General features: G+C 45.6%; 1 protein-coding gene across 1 annotated transcript in view; it reads right to left on the bottom strand.

The window, feature by feature from the left end:
- LOC143791189 (microsomal glutathione S-transferase 2-like) overlaps window positions 1-9,127 on the bottom strand; it is a 47,439-nt gene extending 38,312 nt beyond the window's left edge. Inside the window, exon 1 of the mRNA XM_077279212.1 lies at window positions 9,010-9,127. Within this exon, the coding sequence (XP_077135327.1) occupies window positions 9,010-9,067 (58 nt within the window). The 5' untranslated portion in view covers window positions 9,068-9,127. The remainder of the gene's footprint in view (window positions 1-9,009) is intronic.
- Window positions 9,128-18,994: the final 9,867 nt, after the last annotated feature.

Here is an 18,994-nt window from a genome sequence, read left to right as displayed (position 1 = left end):
CTACAGCCTGAAGATTGCCGAACTGTGACAGTGTACAATACGCACAATGTTACAATTTCCCTTTATGCCTAGTATGAGTGGTCAGTCACGTAACTGCACATAAGCGATTTGCATACTTGTGATCCAGCGCTGAATAAATTGTCAGCGACTTCTCTCAAGCTTCTTTTGAGAAAAGCAGATGAAGATCCAGACTGCATGTGACCACAAGTATGCAAATTGATTATGTGCTGTCAAGTTGGGAAAAACCCCTTTAACACACTTTATAAAAATTAATGTCATAAATCAGTAAATAACACAAACATATTTCATGTCCAATCATAACAGTCTATATAATATAGTGAACAGATAATTTATGGTGATTGGGGTTGTCCGGTCACTCTATGTGACTGCAGTCTTGTGAATACTCACATCGCGCACACTGCAAGATGTGAGGACTCTCCGATGCTGGGAAGGGCGATCATATGACCGCAAGTATATGATATTCGTACTCCTGGCCACATTCTGACTAGACTGTCCGGCCTCACTCAATATATTTGCATTAAGCGAGGCCGCAGCCATCTAGTCGAAATGCATATTTTATATGTGTGCTGAATATGAATATGGATGAAAATGTGCATGTATGTATATGGCAGTAGGGTCTGCGGGGGGCACAGGGCTCCAATTACTTCATTATCAGTGTTCACACCTGCAAACATATACGTTAAATTGCATGAAAATATTGCAAAAATAAGGCATAAGTCACAGCCAGGGGCCAGGATGGGGATATATATACCAGGATGGGGCCCAGCATAAGGGACATATATACCATGATCAGGGATATATATACTAGGATGGGGGATATATATACCAAGATGGAGCCCAGGATAAGGCACATATAAAAAGATAGGAGATATATATGTAAATCAGAATGTTGCCCAGGATAAGGGACATACTGTATTTTTCGGATTATAAGACACACTTTTTTCCCCAAAATTTGGGGGGAAAATGGGGGTGCGTAGTATAATGCGGATATACCTTACCAGCCACAGTGGAGCAGGTTCGGAGGAGGCAATAGTGGAGCGTTGCTGCAGGCCGCAGGCTGGGATGAGGGGGTGTTCAGATGTGCGGCGCACCGCTGCTGATGTTCGGTGCTGCGGGGGCTCTGCTGAAATTTTGTGAAAATCCAGAGCCCCTGCACTTACATAGTTTACTATGCAGTGGACTTCGGGGGCGGCACATGCACAGATGGAGATCTCGGCACCAAGATCTCAGGAGATGAGATCTCAGGTCAACCCCTCATCCCAGCCTGCGGCCTGCAGCAACGCTCCGCCCTTGCCTCCTCCAGCAGCGACCCTGGGACCCCGCTTCACCGCAGCCACCACCCCCGGTAAGCAATAAGATGCATGGATTATAAGAAGCACCACCATTTTATTAAGGTAAGATTTTTTTCCTATTTTTCTCCTCAAAATTTGGGGTGCGTCTTATAAACTGCAAAATACGGTATATATCAGGATGGAGGGGCATATATGTATACCAGGATGAGGTGCATACATATATATATACACACTGCTTAAAAAAGTAAAGGGAACACTAAAATCTCCTAGATATCACTGAATGAAATATTCCGGTTGTAAATCTTTATTCATTACATAGTGGAATGTGTTGAGAACAATAAAACCTAAAAATGATCAATGTAAATCACAAACAATATCCCACGGAGGTCTGGAGTTGGAATGATGCTCAAAATCAAAGTGGAAAATGAAGTTACAGGCTGATCCAACTTCAGTGAAAATGCCTCAAGACAAGGAAATGATGCTCAGTAGTGTGTGTGGCCTCCACGTGCCTGTATAATCTCCCTACAATGCCTGGGCATGCTCCTGATGAGGCGGCGGATGGTCTCCTGAGGCATCTCCCCCCAGACCTGGAGTAAAGCATCTGCCAACTCCTGGACAGTCTGTGGTGCAACGTGACGTTGGTGGATGGTGTGATACATGATGTCCTAGATGTGTTCAATCGGATTCAGGTCTGGGGAACGGGTGGGCCAGTCCATAGCTTCAATGCCTTCATCTTGCAGGAACTGCTGACACACTCCAGCCACATCAGGTCTGGCATTGTCCTGCATTAGGAGGAACTCAGGGCCAACCGCACCAGCATATGGTCTCACAAGGGGTCTGAGGATCTCATCTTGGTACCTAATGGCAGTCAGGCTACCTCTAGAAGGCACATGGAGGGCTGTGCAGCTTTCCAAAGAAATGCCACCCCACACCATTACTGATCCACTTCCAAACCGGTCATGCTGAAGGATGTTGCAGGCAGGAGATCGCTCTCCGTGGCGTCTCCAGACTCTGTTACATCTGTCACATGTGCTCAGTGTGAACCTGCTTTCATCTATGAAGAGCACAGGGCGTAGTGGCGAATTTGCCAATCCTGGTGTTCTGTGGCAAATGGCAAGCGTCCTGCACGGTGTTGGGATGTGAGCACGATCCCCATCTGTGGACGTCGGGCACTCAGACCATCCTCATGGAGTCGGTTTCTAACCGTTTGCGCAGACACATGCACATTTGTGGCCTGCTGGAGGTCATTTTGCAGGGCTCTCGCAGTGCTCCTCCTGTTCCTCCTTGCACAAAGGCTGAGGTAGCGGTCCTGCTGCTGGGTTGTTGCCCTCCTATGGTCCCCTCCCTCCACGTCTCCTGGTGTACTGGCCTGTCTCCTGGTAGCGCATCCAGCCTATAGACACAACGCTGACAGACACAGCAAACCTTCTTGCCACAGCTCACATTGATGTGCCATCCTGGATGAGCTGCACTACCTGAACCACTTGTGTGGGTTGTAGAGTCCGTCTCATGCTACCACGAGTGTGAAAGCACAGCCAACATTCAAAAGTGAACAAAACATCAGCCAGAAAGCATTGGTACTGAAATGTGGTCTGTGGTCCCCACCTACAAAACTACTCCTTTATTGAGCGTGTCTTGATAATTGCCAATAATTTCCATCTGTTGTCTATTCCATTTGCACAACAGCATGTGAAATTGATTGTCAAACAATGTTGCCTCCTAAGTGGACAGTTTGATTTTGCAGAAGTTTGATTTACTTGGAGCTATATTCTGTTGTTTAAGTGTTCCCTTTATTTTTGAACAGTGTGTATATATACTGTATATATATATATATATATATATATATATATATATATATATATATATACAGTATATATATATATATATACACTCACCGGCCACTTTATTAGGTACACCTGTCCAACTTCTTGTTAACACTTAATTTCTAATCAGCCAATCACATGGCGGCAACTCAGTGCATTTAGGCATGTAGACATGGTCAAGACAATCTCCTGCAGTTCAAACCGAGCATCAGTATGGGGAAGAAAGGTGATTTGAGTGCCTTTGAATGTGGCATGGTTGTTGGTGCCAGAAGGGCTGGTCTGAGTATTTCAGAAACTGCTGATCTACTGGGATTTTCACGCACAACCATCTCTAGGGTTTACAGAGAATGGTCCGAAAAAGAAGAAAAATCCAGTGAGCGGCAGTTCTGTGGGCGGAAATGCCTTGTTGATGCCAGAGGTCAGAGGAGAATGGGCAGACTGGTTCGAGCTGATAGAAAGGCAACAGTGACTCAAATCGCCACCCGTTACAACCAAGGTAGGCCTAAGAGCATCTCTGAACGCACAGTGCGTCGAACTTTGAGGCAGATGGGCTACAGCAGCAGAAGACCACACCGGGTACCACTCCTTTCAGCTAAGAACAGGAAACTGAGGCTACAATTTGTACAAGCTCATCGAAATTGGACAGTAGAAGATTGGAAAAACGTTGCTTGGTCTGATGAGTCTCGATTTCTGCTGCGACATTCAGATGGTAGGGTCAGAATTTGGCGTAAACAACATGAAAGCATGGATCCATCCTGCCTTGTATGGAGCATCTTTGGGATGTGCAGCCGACAAATCTGCGGCAACTGTGTGATGCCATCATGTCAATATGGACCAAAATCTCTGAGGAATGCTTCCAGCACCTTGTTGAATCTATGCCACGAAGAATTGAGGCAGTTCTGAAGGCAAAAGGGGGTCCAACCCATTACTAGCATGGTGTACCTAATAAAGTGGCCGGTGAGTGTATATATATATATATATATATATATATATATATATATATATATATATATATATATATATATATATATATATATATCAGGATGGAGGGTGGGCCTAGTCCAAATCTTACCACAGACTTTAGTTTCGCCACTGGTCACAGCTAGTGTTGAGAAATACCTTCCGATACTTGAAAGTATCGGTATCGGATAGTATCGGCCGATACCCGAAAAATATCGGATATCGCCGATACCGATACCCGATACCAATACAAGTCAATGGGACACAAGTATCGGAAGGTATCCTGGATGGTTCCCAGGGTCTGAAGGAGAGGAAACTCTCCTTCAGGCCCTGGGATCCATATTCATGTAAAAAATAAAGAATTAAAATAAAAAATATGGATATACTCACCCGTCCGGAGGCCCCTGGACCTTACCGATTGTAACCGGCAGCCTCCAACTCAATGAGGAGTTTAGGACCTGCGATGACGTCGCGGCCTGTGATTGGTCGCGTGAGCGGTCACATGAGCGGCACGCGACCAATCACAAGCCGCGACGTCATCGAAGGTCCTAAACTGCTCATTCTTAGGAACGGAGGCTGCCGGTGTTAGGAGTCGAGTTTCCTCTGCTGCACAGGGGGAATCTCGATCCGTCTCTGCTGCAGTCTCCCATTCTCCATCGGCCGCAGTGGAGCCTGCTCAGCGGAGACGTCGGTCCCAGCGTCTCACTGAGTCTGATTCAGTGCAAAGGGTTATTGCTGCCTCTCCAGGCTCTACTATTGTACCCTGCACTGATCTACGGCGAACAGGCTTTCCTGGGACTAAGTCCTGCTTTGCACATACTGAGCATGCCCAGGGTAAGATCTCTCACTGGAGATCAGGGGTCACATGTTCAGCTTCTGCAGCCAAGTCCATTGGTCCTTTCAGGAAGGTCCTATAGGTGCTAGGACTAAGTCCTGCTCTGCACACACTGAGCATGCCCAGGGCAAGATCTCTCAGTGGAGATCTAGGGTCACATGCTCAGGTATGGCAATCTCTCATTGGTCCTCTTCTTTAAGGTCCTGTATGTGCTGCAGCTATTTAAGGCTCGCATGGCCGCACAGCCATGCGCTAGTATCTTCATATGTTACATGCTTTGCGCCATTGTGGTCATTTGTGTGAATGTGTTCAGGGACCCAGCTGAAATAAGCCCCTAGAATGCTGGCACCTCCGGCGAGGAGTTCGTGTGTGAGAGTATTCAGGGACCCGGCTGAAATAAGCCCCTAGAATGCTGGCACCTCCGGCGAGGAGTTCGTGTGTGAGAGTATTCAGGGACCCGGCTGAAATAAGCCCCTAGAATGCTGGCACCTCCGGCGAGGAGTGTTGTATGCATGAATGACCACTGACTGCTCTCGTCTGGGTAGTTAGCCTGTGTCTCTGTGAGAGTTAACAGGGCACAGAGCTTTGCTTTCTCGGCCACTCTGTGAAGCTAACAGAGCTGGTTATTACCGCCATATTGCGCCGCCATCCATTTAGCAGCAGGATATTCCTGCACGGTGGATCCCGGGTTGCGAACGCACCAATCACCTCAATAAATATATTCGGTGCGTTCCGCAAACCCTAACAGCCGGTTACAATCGGTAAGGTCCAGGGGCCTCCGGACGGGTGAGTATATCCATATTCTTTATTTTTTACATGAATATGGATCCCAGGGCCTGAAGGAGAGTCTCCTCTCCTCCAGACCCTGGGAACCATACACTAGGAACTTCCGATTCCGATTTCCGATACCACAAAAATATCGGAACTCGGTATCGGAATTCCGATACCGCAAGTATCGGCCGATACCCGATACTTGCGGTATCGGAATGCTCAACACTAGTCACAGCCCAATAATGCAGTAGGCATATATATATATATATGCATATATGATGCAAAGGTGCATCAGTGGTACTATAAAAAAAAATCTCAGTCTGTTATCTAATGAAGGACAGGAGTAGTCTCCATTTTTTTTATATGCGTCCAGGCTGTGTGCACAGGTGAGAGGTAAGCAGCAGATGTGGCGCACAGCTTGACATGGAGACACACTCATGACGTTTCGGGATGGACCCCTTTCTTCAGCATGCACTCTGTACTTCAAAAGCAGTTTACAAAGCAGTAAACACATGACTGCATTCTGTATGAAAATGACTGGAACTTTTGAAAAATCGTCTGAAGATCCCAGTCTGTCAAATAGACAAATTTGCTTATTAAATTTATGGTGTAGGACAATGAGGGGGTTATCCATTATTTGGATGTAGAGGAGAATAAAAAAGATGATTTACTTAGTAACAACATTAGAGTCAACTGAACAAAACAATCTATTGAAGAGAGACAGTAATCATGTACAACAGACATTTAGGAGCACTCCAAAAAGCTAGATAATGAGGGCTGTAAGAATTTCTAGGGAGGAGTTAGGGTACCGTCACACAGTGCCATTTTCATCGCTACGACGGCACGATCCGTGACGTCGCAGCGTCGTATGATTATCGCTCCAGCGTCGTAGACTGCGGTCACACTTTGCAATCACGGTGCTGGAGCGATGCCGAAGTCCCCGGGTAACCAGGGTAAACATCGGGTAACTAAGCGCAGGGCCGCGCTTAGTAACCCGATGTTTACCCTGGTTACCAGCGTAAACGTAAAAAAAACAAACAGTACATACTCACATTCCGGTGTCTGTCCCCGGCGTTCTGCTTCTCTGCACTGTGTAAGCACCATAGCCGGAAAGCAGAGCGGTGACGTCACCGCGTCACCGCTGTGTTCGCTTTCCGGCCGGCAGGCGCTCACAGTGCAGAGAAGCTGAGACGCCGGAGGACAGACACCGGAATGTGAGTATGTACTGTTTGTTTTTTTTACGTTTACGCTGGTAACCAGGGTAAACATCGGGTTACTAAGCGCGGCCCTGCGCTTAGTTACCCGATGTTTACCCTGGTTACAAGCGAACACATCGCTGGATCGGTGTCACACACAACGATCCAGCGATGTCAGCGGGTGATCAAGCGACGAAAGAAAGTTCCAAACGATCTGCTACGACGTACGATTCTCAGCAGGATCCCTGATCGCTGCTGCGTGTCAGACACTGCGATATCGTAACGATATCGCTAGAACGTCACGAATCGTACCGTCGTAGCGATGAAAATGGCACTGTGTTACGGTACCCTTAGACTAAAGGGAAAATATGGAATAGATAATAGGTAGGACTAGACGTAGGTAAACTTCCTAACGTAATTGCAATAGCTTTGAAAGTATTGCAGAAAAATTACATAATGTTATTTTTCTCTATGTATAACAGGCATGTGGGTTTCATCAAACAAACAATCTTGAAACATTGGCAATTGCTACAAAGGTAAACAATTCTTTTCTGTAAATACAATTGTACTGCCTTGTTTCTGCTTTTTAGCGCATTAAGAATAAAGCAAAAAAAAAGTGTAATTATAAATCAATTACCGCAGGACAGATGTCAGCTACACCATAATCACTGATCAATCACAATGAGTCTTCGACTATCAATTAAATCGCTGTATTATTCACAAACTATTTTATTGATTTCTTCAGTGTTGTATTTGTACACCATATTATTGTTTAAAGTATTTGTCCAGTATTTTAGGCTTCTGCATTCACTGCCTAGGCTTTTATACAGGCTATGATAGTCCCTTTTAATTGGCTGAGCTGTACCATGTGAAGTGATCGCCGAACGGCATTATGTGGAAATGCATGCAGCCGGGCCTGAGGTCATGATTTAACTTCCAGAATTGGAACTTTAAGAACTGGGACATGGAAATGGGACCTGCTGGATACCTGCCATTATCTCTGGGCGGGAGAGACTCGGGAGTCCTCCATACACATGAGACTGTCAGCTGATCCAGCCCATATTTGTGGGTTCAGATGCCATTAGTCTAATGGGTGTTGGGGTCTTATGCCAGGCATTTGACTTCAGAATGTTCTATCAGTAAATGGACTTTGCTTTAGAAGAAAACAGATGACTTATATGCTAACTAGAGTTACAAAGATAGAAACATCAGAAGGAGATAAAGATTGCCACAGACATACAGACAATTTGGACAGTAAGACTTAAGAGAATTATAAAGTGTGTTCTAAATCTTACATCTGCTCAAAAAGTGATACAAATGTTCCTCTTGGGACAGCAGTCATGCTGCTCTTATGTAACAGCAGTTCCACCCTGAGAAATGGCCATTATGTGCCCGCAGCACTGTTGCCTTCCCAAGAATTTTGCAGGAAAATGTTGTGACAATTTGCACAATGTGGGACTAATTAGATAATTTAGGGTATTTTTAAGCATCCTTGATGCCATATTTATGCACGTGTACATGTAATATTCATATGCGATATAAACATGTAATGATGGAAAATTCCCCTACAGAAAACATGGATATGTCTATGAAGTCGTAGTGGTGAACACATGGATGCAATCCAGCCATAATACCGGGAATGACCCAGTCACCATCATGATGTCCTTTATTCAATTATGGAAATATGGAATGATTACATTCCAGTCCACTTGGATCAAACAGGAGGGAAAGGAGGAAGATGTGTTGATGATTATAAAAAGCTTATATGTGGATCATCCAGGACGTCCCATCAGCACATCTGCTCCACAACCTTTCTGTCCTGTTGCCCCAAGCCAAGAGTTAGAAGTTCTTCATAGAATATTAGAGTTGGAAGGGACCTCCTGGTTCATCGTGTCCATCGTGCTCAATGCAGGATTCACTAAACCATCTCAGACAGATGTCTGTCCAGCCTTCTTCTTCATTACTAAAGGTTCTTGTGCGGAGAAGAGAAAGGTTCATACGCGGAGATATATAAGGAATATGCTCCATTCTACAATGCCCGGCATATGGAGAGATGATCCAGGCAAAGTCCACGGTAGCTCATGACTTCACAAACAGAGCAGAACACTTACCTTGCTGGCAGGCAGATAACACAGAGACAGCAGCAAGAAGGACTATGTCAGAAGCCATGTTATAGGAGAGAAAGACTAAGGTAGAATGCAATGGGGAGCAGACTCACAGCAATCCAAGGCCCACCTCCCACTTCCGTACTATACATTAACTCCTTGTCTGCTGCAAGGGACTCGTTCTGCAGATGCTAGAGTTCTTTGACAGGGGTAAAGGTAATAACATTCAGTGGGTAATTCTCTCAGTTGTGAATAATTAAACTCTTAAACTTTTCAAAGTTAACATATGATGACCTACAGGAAATTTATTTCTGCGTTTCGAATGAGAAAAGCTTTTTTTTTCTACAGGGCTATAATGAATTTAACAAAAAGATCCTTTATCTTGATAACAATTGTGTTGCGAAAAAAAGAAAATTTGTGGATTTTAGAAGATCCATTTCACACAGGTGATTAATATGACACGAGAAGAAACCTATGGGCCCATATTGTACGTCTATATGACTGAGAATTCATACATGGCTTACTTGCTGTATTATGGCGGCATTTTCCTATAGAATACAGAGCTGCACAGAGGCAGCATATAATGGCTAATGTCATACGTTCTGACCCTATATGGACTGGATGGCTTGTGTAGGCCCCATGCATACAGCTTTGCAGTGTGTATATGACCTCATTTAAAGGGGTTCTCCATTTAAAAAAAATAAAATAAAAGCACATTCAAATGTGTTGCAATGAAAAAAGAAACCATACAAGCCTGTACTATGCTCTACAATTCCAGCAAACAAGCTCTTGTGGTCCTCCGTGAGTTTGTTTACAAGTGGTCAAACTGTGACCTCTGCAGCTAGGCAGTCACACATACAGTCATATGAAAAAGTTTGGGCACCCCTATTAATCTTAAGCTTAATGTTTTATAAAAATTGTTGTTTTTTTTGCAACAGCTATTTCAGTTTCATATATCTAATAACTGTTGGACACAGTAATGTTTCTGCCTTGAAATGAGGTTTATTGTACTAACAGAAAATGTGCAATCTGCATTCAAACAAAATTTGACAGGTGCATAAGTATGGGCACCCTTATCATTTTCTTGTTTTAAATACTCCTACCTACTTTTTACTGACTTACTAAAGCACTTTTTTTGGCTTTGTAACCTCACTGAGCTTTGAACTTCATAGCTAGGTGTATGCAATCATGAGAAAAACTACTTAAAGTGGCCACTTGCAAGTTGTTCTCCTGTTTGAATCTCCTCTGAAGAGTGGCATCATGGGCTCCTCAAAACAACGGTCAAATGATCTGAAAACCAAGATTATTCAACATAGTTGTTCAGGGGAAGGATACAAAAAGCTGTCTCAGAGGTTTAACCTGTCAATTTCCACTGTGAGGAACATAGTAAAGAAAATGGAAGAACATAGGTACAGTTCTTGTTAAGGCCAGAAGTGGCAGGCCAAGAAAAACATCAGAACGGCAGAGAAGAATGGTGAGATCAGTCAAGGACAATCCTCAGACCATCTCCAGAGAGCTGCAGCATCAACTTGCTGCAGATGGTGTCACTGTGCATCGGTCAGCTATACAACGCACTGTGTTTTTTTGCCGCCATGCATAACGCCTTTTTGTATTACCAAACAACTCAATCTTGGTTTCATGAGTCCATAGGACCTTCTTCCAAAAAGAAATTGGCTTCTCCAAATGTGCTTTTGCATACCTCAGCCGACTCTGTTTGTGGCGTGCTTGCAGAAACGGCTTCTTTCGCATCATTCTCCCATACAGCTTCTCCTTGTTCAAAGTGCGTTGTATAGTTGACCGATGCACAGTGACACCATCTGCAGCAAGTTGATGCTGCAGATCTCTGGAGGTGGCCTGAGGATTGTCCTTGACTGATCTCACCATTCTTCTTCTCTGCCTTTCTGATGTTTTTCTTGGCCTGCCACTTCTGGCCTTAACAAGAACTGTACCTGTGTTCTTCCATTTCCTTACTATGTTCCTCACAGTGGAAATTGACAGGTTAAACCTCTGAGACAGCTTTTTGCATCCTTCCCCTGAACAACTATGTTGAATAATCTTTGTTTTCAGATCATTTGACAGTTGTTTTGAGGAGCCCATGATGCCACTCTTCGGAGGAGATTCAAACAGGAGAACAACTTGCAAGTGGCCACTCTAAGTAGCTTTTCTCATGATTGCATACACCTGGCTATGAAGTTCAAAGCTCAATGAGGTTACAAAGCCAAAAAAAGTGCTTTAGTAAGTCAGTAAAAAGTAGGTAGGAGTATTTAAAAAAAGAAAATGATAAGGGTGCCCATACTTATGCACCTGTCAAATTTTGTTTGAATGCAGATTGCACATTTTCTGTTAGTACAATAAACCTCATTTCAAGGCAGAAACATTACTGTGTCCAACAGTTATTAGATATATGAAACTGAAATAGCTGTTGCAAAAAATACAATTATTATAAAACATTAAGCTTAAGATTAATAGGGGTGCCCAAACTTTTTCATATGACTGTATATACTGTACATACATACACACACTTATATACACATAGTATACACATACCGTACATTCATGTACATACATACTCATATAGACACATACCGTATATACTCGAGTATAAGCCGACCCGAGTATAAGCCGACCCCCCTTATTTTGCCACAAAAAACTGGGAAAACGTAATGACTCGAGTATAAGCCTAGGGTGGAAAATGCAGCAGCTACCGGTAAATGTCAAAAATAAAAATAGATACCAATAAAAGTAAAATTAATTGAGACATCAGTAGTTTAAGTGTTTTTGAATATCCATATTGAATCAGGAGCCCCATGTAATGCTCCATACAGTTTATGATGGGCTCCATAAGATGCTCCATATTAAAATATGCCCCATATAATGCTGCACAAATGTTCATTATGACCTCATAAGATGCTCCATACACACATTTGCCCCATATAATGCTGCACAAATGTGGATTATGGCCCCATAAGATGCTTCATACAGATAATTGCCCCATATAATGCTGCACATGGCCCCATAAGATGCCCCATACAGATATTTACCCCCATATCATGCTGCACATGGCCCCATATAATGCTGCACATGGCCCCATACAGATGCCCCATACAGACATTTGCCCCCATATCATGCTACACATGGCCCCATACAGATGCCCCATACAGATATTTGCCCCCATATCATGCTGCACACGGCCACATAAGATGCCCTATACAGATATTTGCCCCCATATCATGCTGCACATGGCCACATAAGATGCTCCATACAGATATTTGGGCCCATATGCTGTTGCTGCGATTAAAAAAATTACATACCTCTCCGGCCCCCGGAACTTGCTATAGTCACCTGTTCCCCGTTCCAAAGCTGACCACCGCTGTGTCTTCCCATCCTCTGCACCGACGTTCAGGAAGAGGGCGGCGCGCACTAATCGCGTCACCGCGCCCTCTGACCTGAGCATCACTGCGGAAGACACAGCGGCGTCGATGGTGGAACGAGGAGCGGGTGAATATCGCGCACTGCCCCGTCATAGTTACCTGCTCCTGGCGCCGTCGCTGCACGTCTGTTTCCCGGCGCCACATTTTCTTCCTGTAGTGAGCTGTCACCGTTACCGCTCATAACAGTAATGAATATGCGGCTCCACCCCTATGGGAGGTGGAGCCGCATATTCATTACTGTAATGAGCGGTAACGTGACCGCTCACTACAGTAAGTAGTACGGGGAAGCAGGGACCTGCAGGGACCGCACCAGGAGCAGGTGAGTATCATTAGACAGTCCCCGCTCCCCCTCCTCTGCCGACCCCTGGGTATGACTCAAGTGTAAGCCGAGAGGGGGACTTTCAGCCCAAAAAAGTGGGCTGAAAATCTCGGCTTATACTCGAGTATATACGGTACATACACATATACCCTACATACATGCACATAGACATACACATTATATACATACACACATATACCGTACATACACAGATACACACACATATACCGTACATACACACACATGTAGCGTACATATGTAGCGCCCCCACTGCCGCAGGGCCGAGGGGTACCCGGTACCGGGCCTCTGAGTCTCTGCTCTGGGGTTGTCACGGTGGCTGGACCCGGTCCGTGACCCTGCTGAGGGGCGTACAATGAAGGTGGAGGGTGTAGTGATGATGTTATGATGTGGTGCAGGCCGCAGTAAATAACGAGGACACCAGGTTGCAGTCACTTTACCTCTTTACTGAAGGCTTCAGGATCCTCAGTCCGGAATACGGTTAACCAGGCTGCGCAAGTCCGGCCGGTCCGATGGCACCTCCAGAGTTCCCTTTGCAGGTGGAAATCTGTGCCTACCTTCTAGCGCTTGTGTGTTGTGGTCCTCCCCTGCTGTGCTTACGGGATAGTCCCCACAACTGTTGTGTCTGTTTCTGAAGTTCCCTCACAACTCGATTATAATGTTCTTCTTCGTCCCCCAGATCATATGGCTAGGACGCACCCGTATGACGGGTAGGCTCGGAGCTCTTCCGGGACCCTAGTGTCGCCCCTCTCCAGTTGTTGCCCCCTATGTCTTCTTAGGTGAATTGAGTGAGACAGCCCGCCTATAACTGACTGTCCTGCCGTAGGTTTGAAGTAAGGCCTGGAGCTCAATACTTCCTCGGCGTTCCAGCCACCGGCTACGCGCCTCAGTAGGATGTTGCCTCGTCTTACAGCAGGACTCCTACTGGTGTTTCTCCTTGTTGCGTTGATCTCGTTTCTCACTCAGCACAATAAACCTCGCTTCTTGTCCTTTCTTAGGGCACCGCCGCTATCTCGTGCAGGCGCGGTCCCGTAACGTTCTCTCTGTTCGCTAGGCCTCTGTCAGGATCCCACCCCTGACAGAGACCCCCCTGAGTCTCTCCCCGCAACACCCTCTGCCACAGGATGTTGCCTGTTCGATTCCCAGTCAGCTTCTCTCTAACTTCCTGTCTAACCCCCAGTTTTACCAGACTGTGAGGAGTGGCCTAATACATAGTACCCTTAGCTCCCCCTGGAGGCCAAACTGTGAAATGTATTGGTGTCTGTGATACCTGGTCAGGTGAACTCCTTCAGTGCCATCAGACGTACCATAGCCCCCCTTAGCGGCAGAGCATCAGTACTGCAACGACCAGGACTCTGGGGTGCTGCACTCCCCCCCAGTTAAATCCAGTACTCCTGGACTGGGAAGAAAACAACAATACATGTCAGCAAAAAGACATACAATTTTGAAATGCAATAACAATAAGCAACTTTGAACAGAGCTTCCCTTTATGGGAGGTGAGGACACTTGAACGTTACAAACATGGTTAAATATTTTAAATAACATACTATAAATAACTTCTCTTACCCAACCGGGTATTCTACTAAGTGCAAATTTTTGAACAATAATTTAACATTGCCTTTAAGGACGTACACCTGAATCCACTAAAGACCTTCTTATAAAACACTATAAGGCTAATCAACTTTTCCTTCATTTTCCATCTTTACATCTGCAGGACCGCCTGTCTATCTGCCCCAGGCCTACTGCCTCTCGTTCTGTTGCAGGACCGCCCCTTTCCGCCCGGGCCTACTGCCTTTCTGCTACTATACACAGTATAGAACGTATCATCCATCTCTCAGTTCAGGATCACCGAGCCATCTCTGTATGGCTCCTAGGAGGACTCACCGACTAACCCCGTACGGGTTCACTTCCTGTCCTCATTCTCTAACACATTATTAAACATTCCTTACAATTAACTAGCTAACTACATATAACTGTTACATGTCAGCATTATTACTTCTTCTGTTAAAGTATCATCATTCTCTAAGTGCTATCGATGAACGTCCCCTTTAAGAAGGGACCAAGTCTCTATGAGGTAGTGCAACTTCTCAAGCTGCAAGTCCGTATGCAGTAAGGACTCCGGTGCTGTTTCCAGGAACAGTTTCTTCGCAAAGAGTCCTTTCTTTTGTAAAACCAGTAGAGGGCACCTTTAAGAAGGAGCAAACTATTTACAGTGAGTTTGTAATCATGCAGTGTTCATGATCCAGCAGTTATTTTCAACAATGATAAAACGAGAAACAAAACAAAAGCAGCAGAAGGGATCCCGGGTAAACAAAGGGATCCCTTTAAGAGATAACCCTAGACGGGTTTAAAGCAGCAAAAAGCAGGGAAATAAACAGTTAACTATTTACATATCCATGGCATCGAGGTTTACTCTCACTCTGGCAGCCGTAGCTCCGCATAGACCTCGCTCGGCAAGGTGATCGGCGAGATCGGGGCCTTTAAGAAGTGCTCCATACCCGTGGCCCGATCCCAGGGTGTAAAGCGCCGGAGTCTATAGGTCCCAGGGAGAGGGGGTAACGCGACGGGGTCTATCAGCAGGTCCTCTGCTGGCTAGGCAGGGTCGTTCTTCATACCTGCTTCAGACGCGGTCCCTCCGGTGCCGATCTGCTCCGTCTCCGCTGGGATCTGGAACGCTGGTTGCAGGGCCTTGCGCTGCGGCGTTGTCATCTCCGTTTGCAGCATCTCACTTTCCGGCAGAGCCTTGCTTTCTGGCTTCGGAGCGCTGGAACTTCTTTCTTGCTCCGGACCAGACGAGGCTGCCGACAGACGTCTGGTGAGGCTCCCGATGAAGGTCTTCTTCCACTCGGCCTCAGTGCTCAGCTGCGTCCGCAGGAGTTGGTCGCTGAGCTCATCCACTCCGGCCGGCAGGAAGTCAGTATCAGTGGTGGAGGCCTGGTCACGGTGTCCCTCCGGGTAGCTGGGGGAGTCCTCTGCTCCGACCCCACGCTCCGGTTCCGGGCAGCTCGCTGTTCTGAATTAGACTTTTTGGCTCCCTCTTGTGGTCACTAGTGATATGACTCTGGGATTGTCTTTCCTCAGTTTGGCACTCACCTGGGTCGTTAGTCCAGGGGTGTTGCTATATAAACTTCCTGGATCCTTAGTCCAGTGCCTGGCATCGTTGTAATCAGATCCTTTCTGTTTGCTCCTGTCTGCTGGTCCCGGTTCGTGCAAAATTAAGCTAAGTCCTGCTTCTTTGTTTTTTGGTTATTTGCTTTGCTCTTATTTTTGTCCAGCTTGTACTAAATGTGATTCCTGACTTTGCTGGAAGCTCTAGGGGGCTGGTGTTCTCCCCCCGGGCCTTTAGACGGTTCGGGGGTTCTTGAATATCCAGCGTGGATATTTTGATAGGGTTTTTGCTGACCATATAAGTCATCTTACTATATTCTGCTATTAGCTAGTGGGCCTCTCTTTGCTAAATACCTAGCTCATTCTTACGTTTGTCTTTTCCTCTTACCTCACCGTTATTATTTGTTGGGGGCTTGTATCCAACTTTTGGGGTCTTTTCTCTGGAGGCAAGAAAGGTCTTTCTTTTCCCTTCTAGGGTTAGTTAGTTCTCCGGCTGGCGCGAGACGTCTAGAACCAACGTAGGCACGTTCCCCGGCTGCTGCTATTTGTGGTGCTAGGATTAGATATATGGTCAGCTCAGTTACCACTGCCCTATGAGCTGGTTTATTGTGTTTGCAGACTTAGTAATTATTTCTGAGACCCTCTGCCATTGGGGTCATAACAGTATGCCAGGCCAACATTGAATGTTTAATGCATTGCAGAAGTGGGATAATAAGAAAGGAAATTCTGAGTTGTTTTTTTTTTTCCTCTCTTCCTCCCCTTTACCTCTGAGTGGCTTGTGCTTGCTGCAGACATGAATGTCCAGACCTTGATTACAAGTGTAGACCAGCTTGCTGCTCGTGTGCAGGGCATACAAGATTTTGTTACCAGTAGTCCTATGTCTGAACCTAAAATACCTATTCCTGAACTGTTTTCTGGAGACCGATTTAAGTTTAGGAATTTCAGGAATAATTGTAAATTGTTTCTATCTCTGAGACCCCGTTCATCTGGAGATTCAGTTCAGCAAGTGAAAATTGTTATCTCTTTTTTTACGGGGCGACCCTCAGGATTGGGCTTTCTCGCTAGCGCCAGGAGATCCAGCATTGGCAAATATTGATGCGTTTTTTCTGGCGCTCGGATTGCTTTACGAGGAACCCAATCTTGAAGTTCAGGCAGAAAAAGCCTTGCTGGCTATTTCTCAGGGCCAGGATGAAGCTGAAGTGTATTGCCAAAAATTTCGGAAATGGTCCGTGCTTACTCAGTGGAATGAGTGTGCTCTGGCCGCAAATTTCAGAAATGGCCTTTCTGAAGCCATTAAGAATGTGATGGTGGGTTTCCCCATTCCTACAAGTCTGAATGATTCCATGGCGCTGGCTATTCAAATTGACCGGCGTTTGCGGGAGCGCAAAACCGCTAATCCTCTGGTGGTGTTGTCTGAACAAACACCTGATTTAATGCAATGTGATAGAATTCAGACTAGAAATGAGCGGAAAAATCATAGACGTCAGAATGGGTTGTGTTTTTACTGTGGTGATTCTACACATGTTATATCAGCATGCTCTAAACGCCTAACAAGGGTTGTTAGTCCTGTCGCCATTGGTAATTTGCAACCTAAATTTATTTTGTCTGTGACTTTAATTTGCTCATTGTCTTCTTACCCTGTTATGGCGTTTGTGGATTCAGGTGCTGCCCTGAGTCTTATGGATCTGTCATTTGCCAAGCGCTGTGGTTTTGTTCTTGAACCATTGGTAAATCCTATTCCTCTTAGAGGTATTGATGCTACGCCATTGGCGGAAAATAAACCGCAGTTTTGGACGCAGGTAACCATGTGCATGACTCCTGAACATCGGGAGGTGATTCGTTTTCTTGTTCTGCATAAAATGCATGATTTGGTCGTTTTGGGTCTGCCATGGTTACAGACCCACAATCCAGTCTTGGATTGGAAGGCAATGTATGTGTCAAGTTGGGGCTGTCAGGGAATTCATGCTGATTCCCCGCCGGTGTCTATTGCTTCCTCTACTCCTTTGGAAATTCCTGAGTATTTGTCTGATTATCAGGATGTATTCAGCGAGTCCAGGTCCAGTGCTCTGCCTCCTCATAGGGACTGTGACTGCGCCATAGATTTGATTCCAGGTAGTAAATTTCCTAAGGGAAGACTATTTAATCTGTCTGTACCTGAGCATGCCGCAATGCGTTCGTATATCAAGGAGTCTCTGGAGAAGGGGCATATCCGTCCATCCTCTTCCCCTCTTGGTGCGGGATTCTTTTTTGTGGCCAAGAAGGACGGATCTTTGAGACCTTGTATTGACTATTGGCTTCTGAATAAAATCACTGTTAAATTTCAGTATCCTTTGCCTCTGTTGTCGGACTTGTTTGCCCGGATTAAAGGTGCCAAGTGGTTCACCAAGATAGATCTTCGTGGTGCGTACAACCTTGTGCGCATTAAGCAAGGAGATGAATGGAAGACAGCATTTAATACGCCCGAAGGTCATTTTGAGTACTTGGTGATGCCTTTTGGGCTCTCTAATGCTCCCTCAGTGTTTCAGTCCTTTATGCATGATATTTTCCGGAAGTATCTGGATAGATTTATGATTGTTTATCTGGATGATATTCTGGTTTTCTCTGAAGATTGGGACTCACATGTGGAGCAGGTCAGGATGGTGTTTCAGGTTTTGCGTGAGAATGCTTTGTTTGTTAAGGGCTCAAAGTGTCTCTTTGGAGTACAGAAGGTTCCCTTTTTGGGGTTTATTTTTTCCCCTTCTGCTGTGGAGATGGACCCAGTCAAGGTCCGAGCTATTCATGATTGGACTCAACCCACGTCAGTTAAGAGTCTTCAGAAGTTCTTGGGTTTTGCTAACTTCTACCGTCGTTTTATCGCTAATTTTTCTAGCGTTGTTAAACCTTTGACGGATATGACCAAGAAAGGTTCTGATGTTGCTAACTGGGCTCCTGCAGCCGTGGAGGCGTTCCAAGAGTTGAAGCGCCGGTTTACTTCGGCGCCTGTTTTGTGCCAGCCTGATGTCTCACTTCCCTTTCAGGTCGAAGTGGATGCTTCTGAGATTGTGGCAGGGGCCGTTTTGTCGCAGAGAGGCCCTGGTTGCTCGGTAATGAGACCATGTGCTTTCTTCTCTAGGAA

The sequence above is a fragment of the Ranitomeya variabilis genome, chromosome 1 (genome assembly GCF_051348905.1).
Source record: "Ranitomeya variabilis isolate aRanVar5 chromosome 1, aRanVar5.hap1, whole genome shotgun sequence".
Classification (NCBI taxonomy): domain Eukaryota; kingdom Metazoa; phylum Chordata; class Amphibia; order Anura; family Dendrobatidae; genus Ranitomeya; species Ranitomeya variabilis.
The sequence above is the reverse complement of the archived record's forward strand: the minus strand, read 5'-3'. Positions and strand labels throughout refer to the sequence as shown.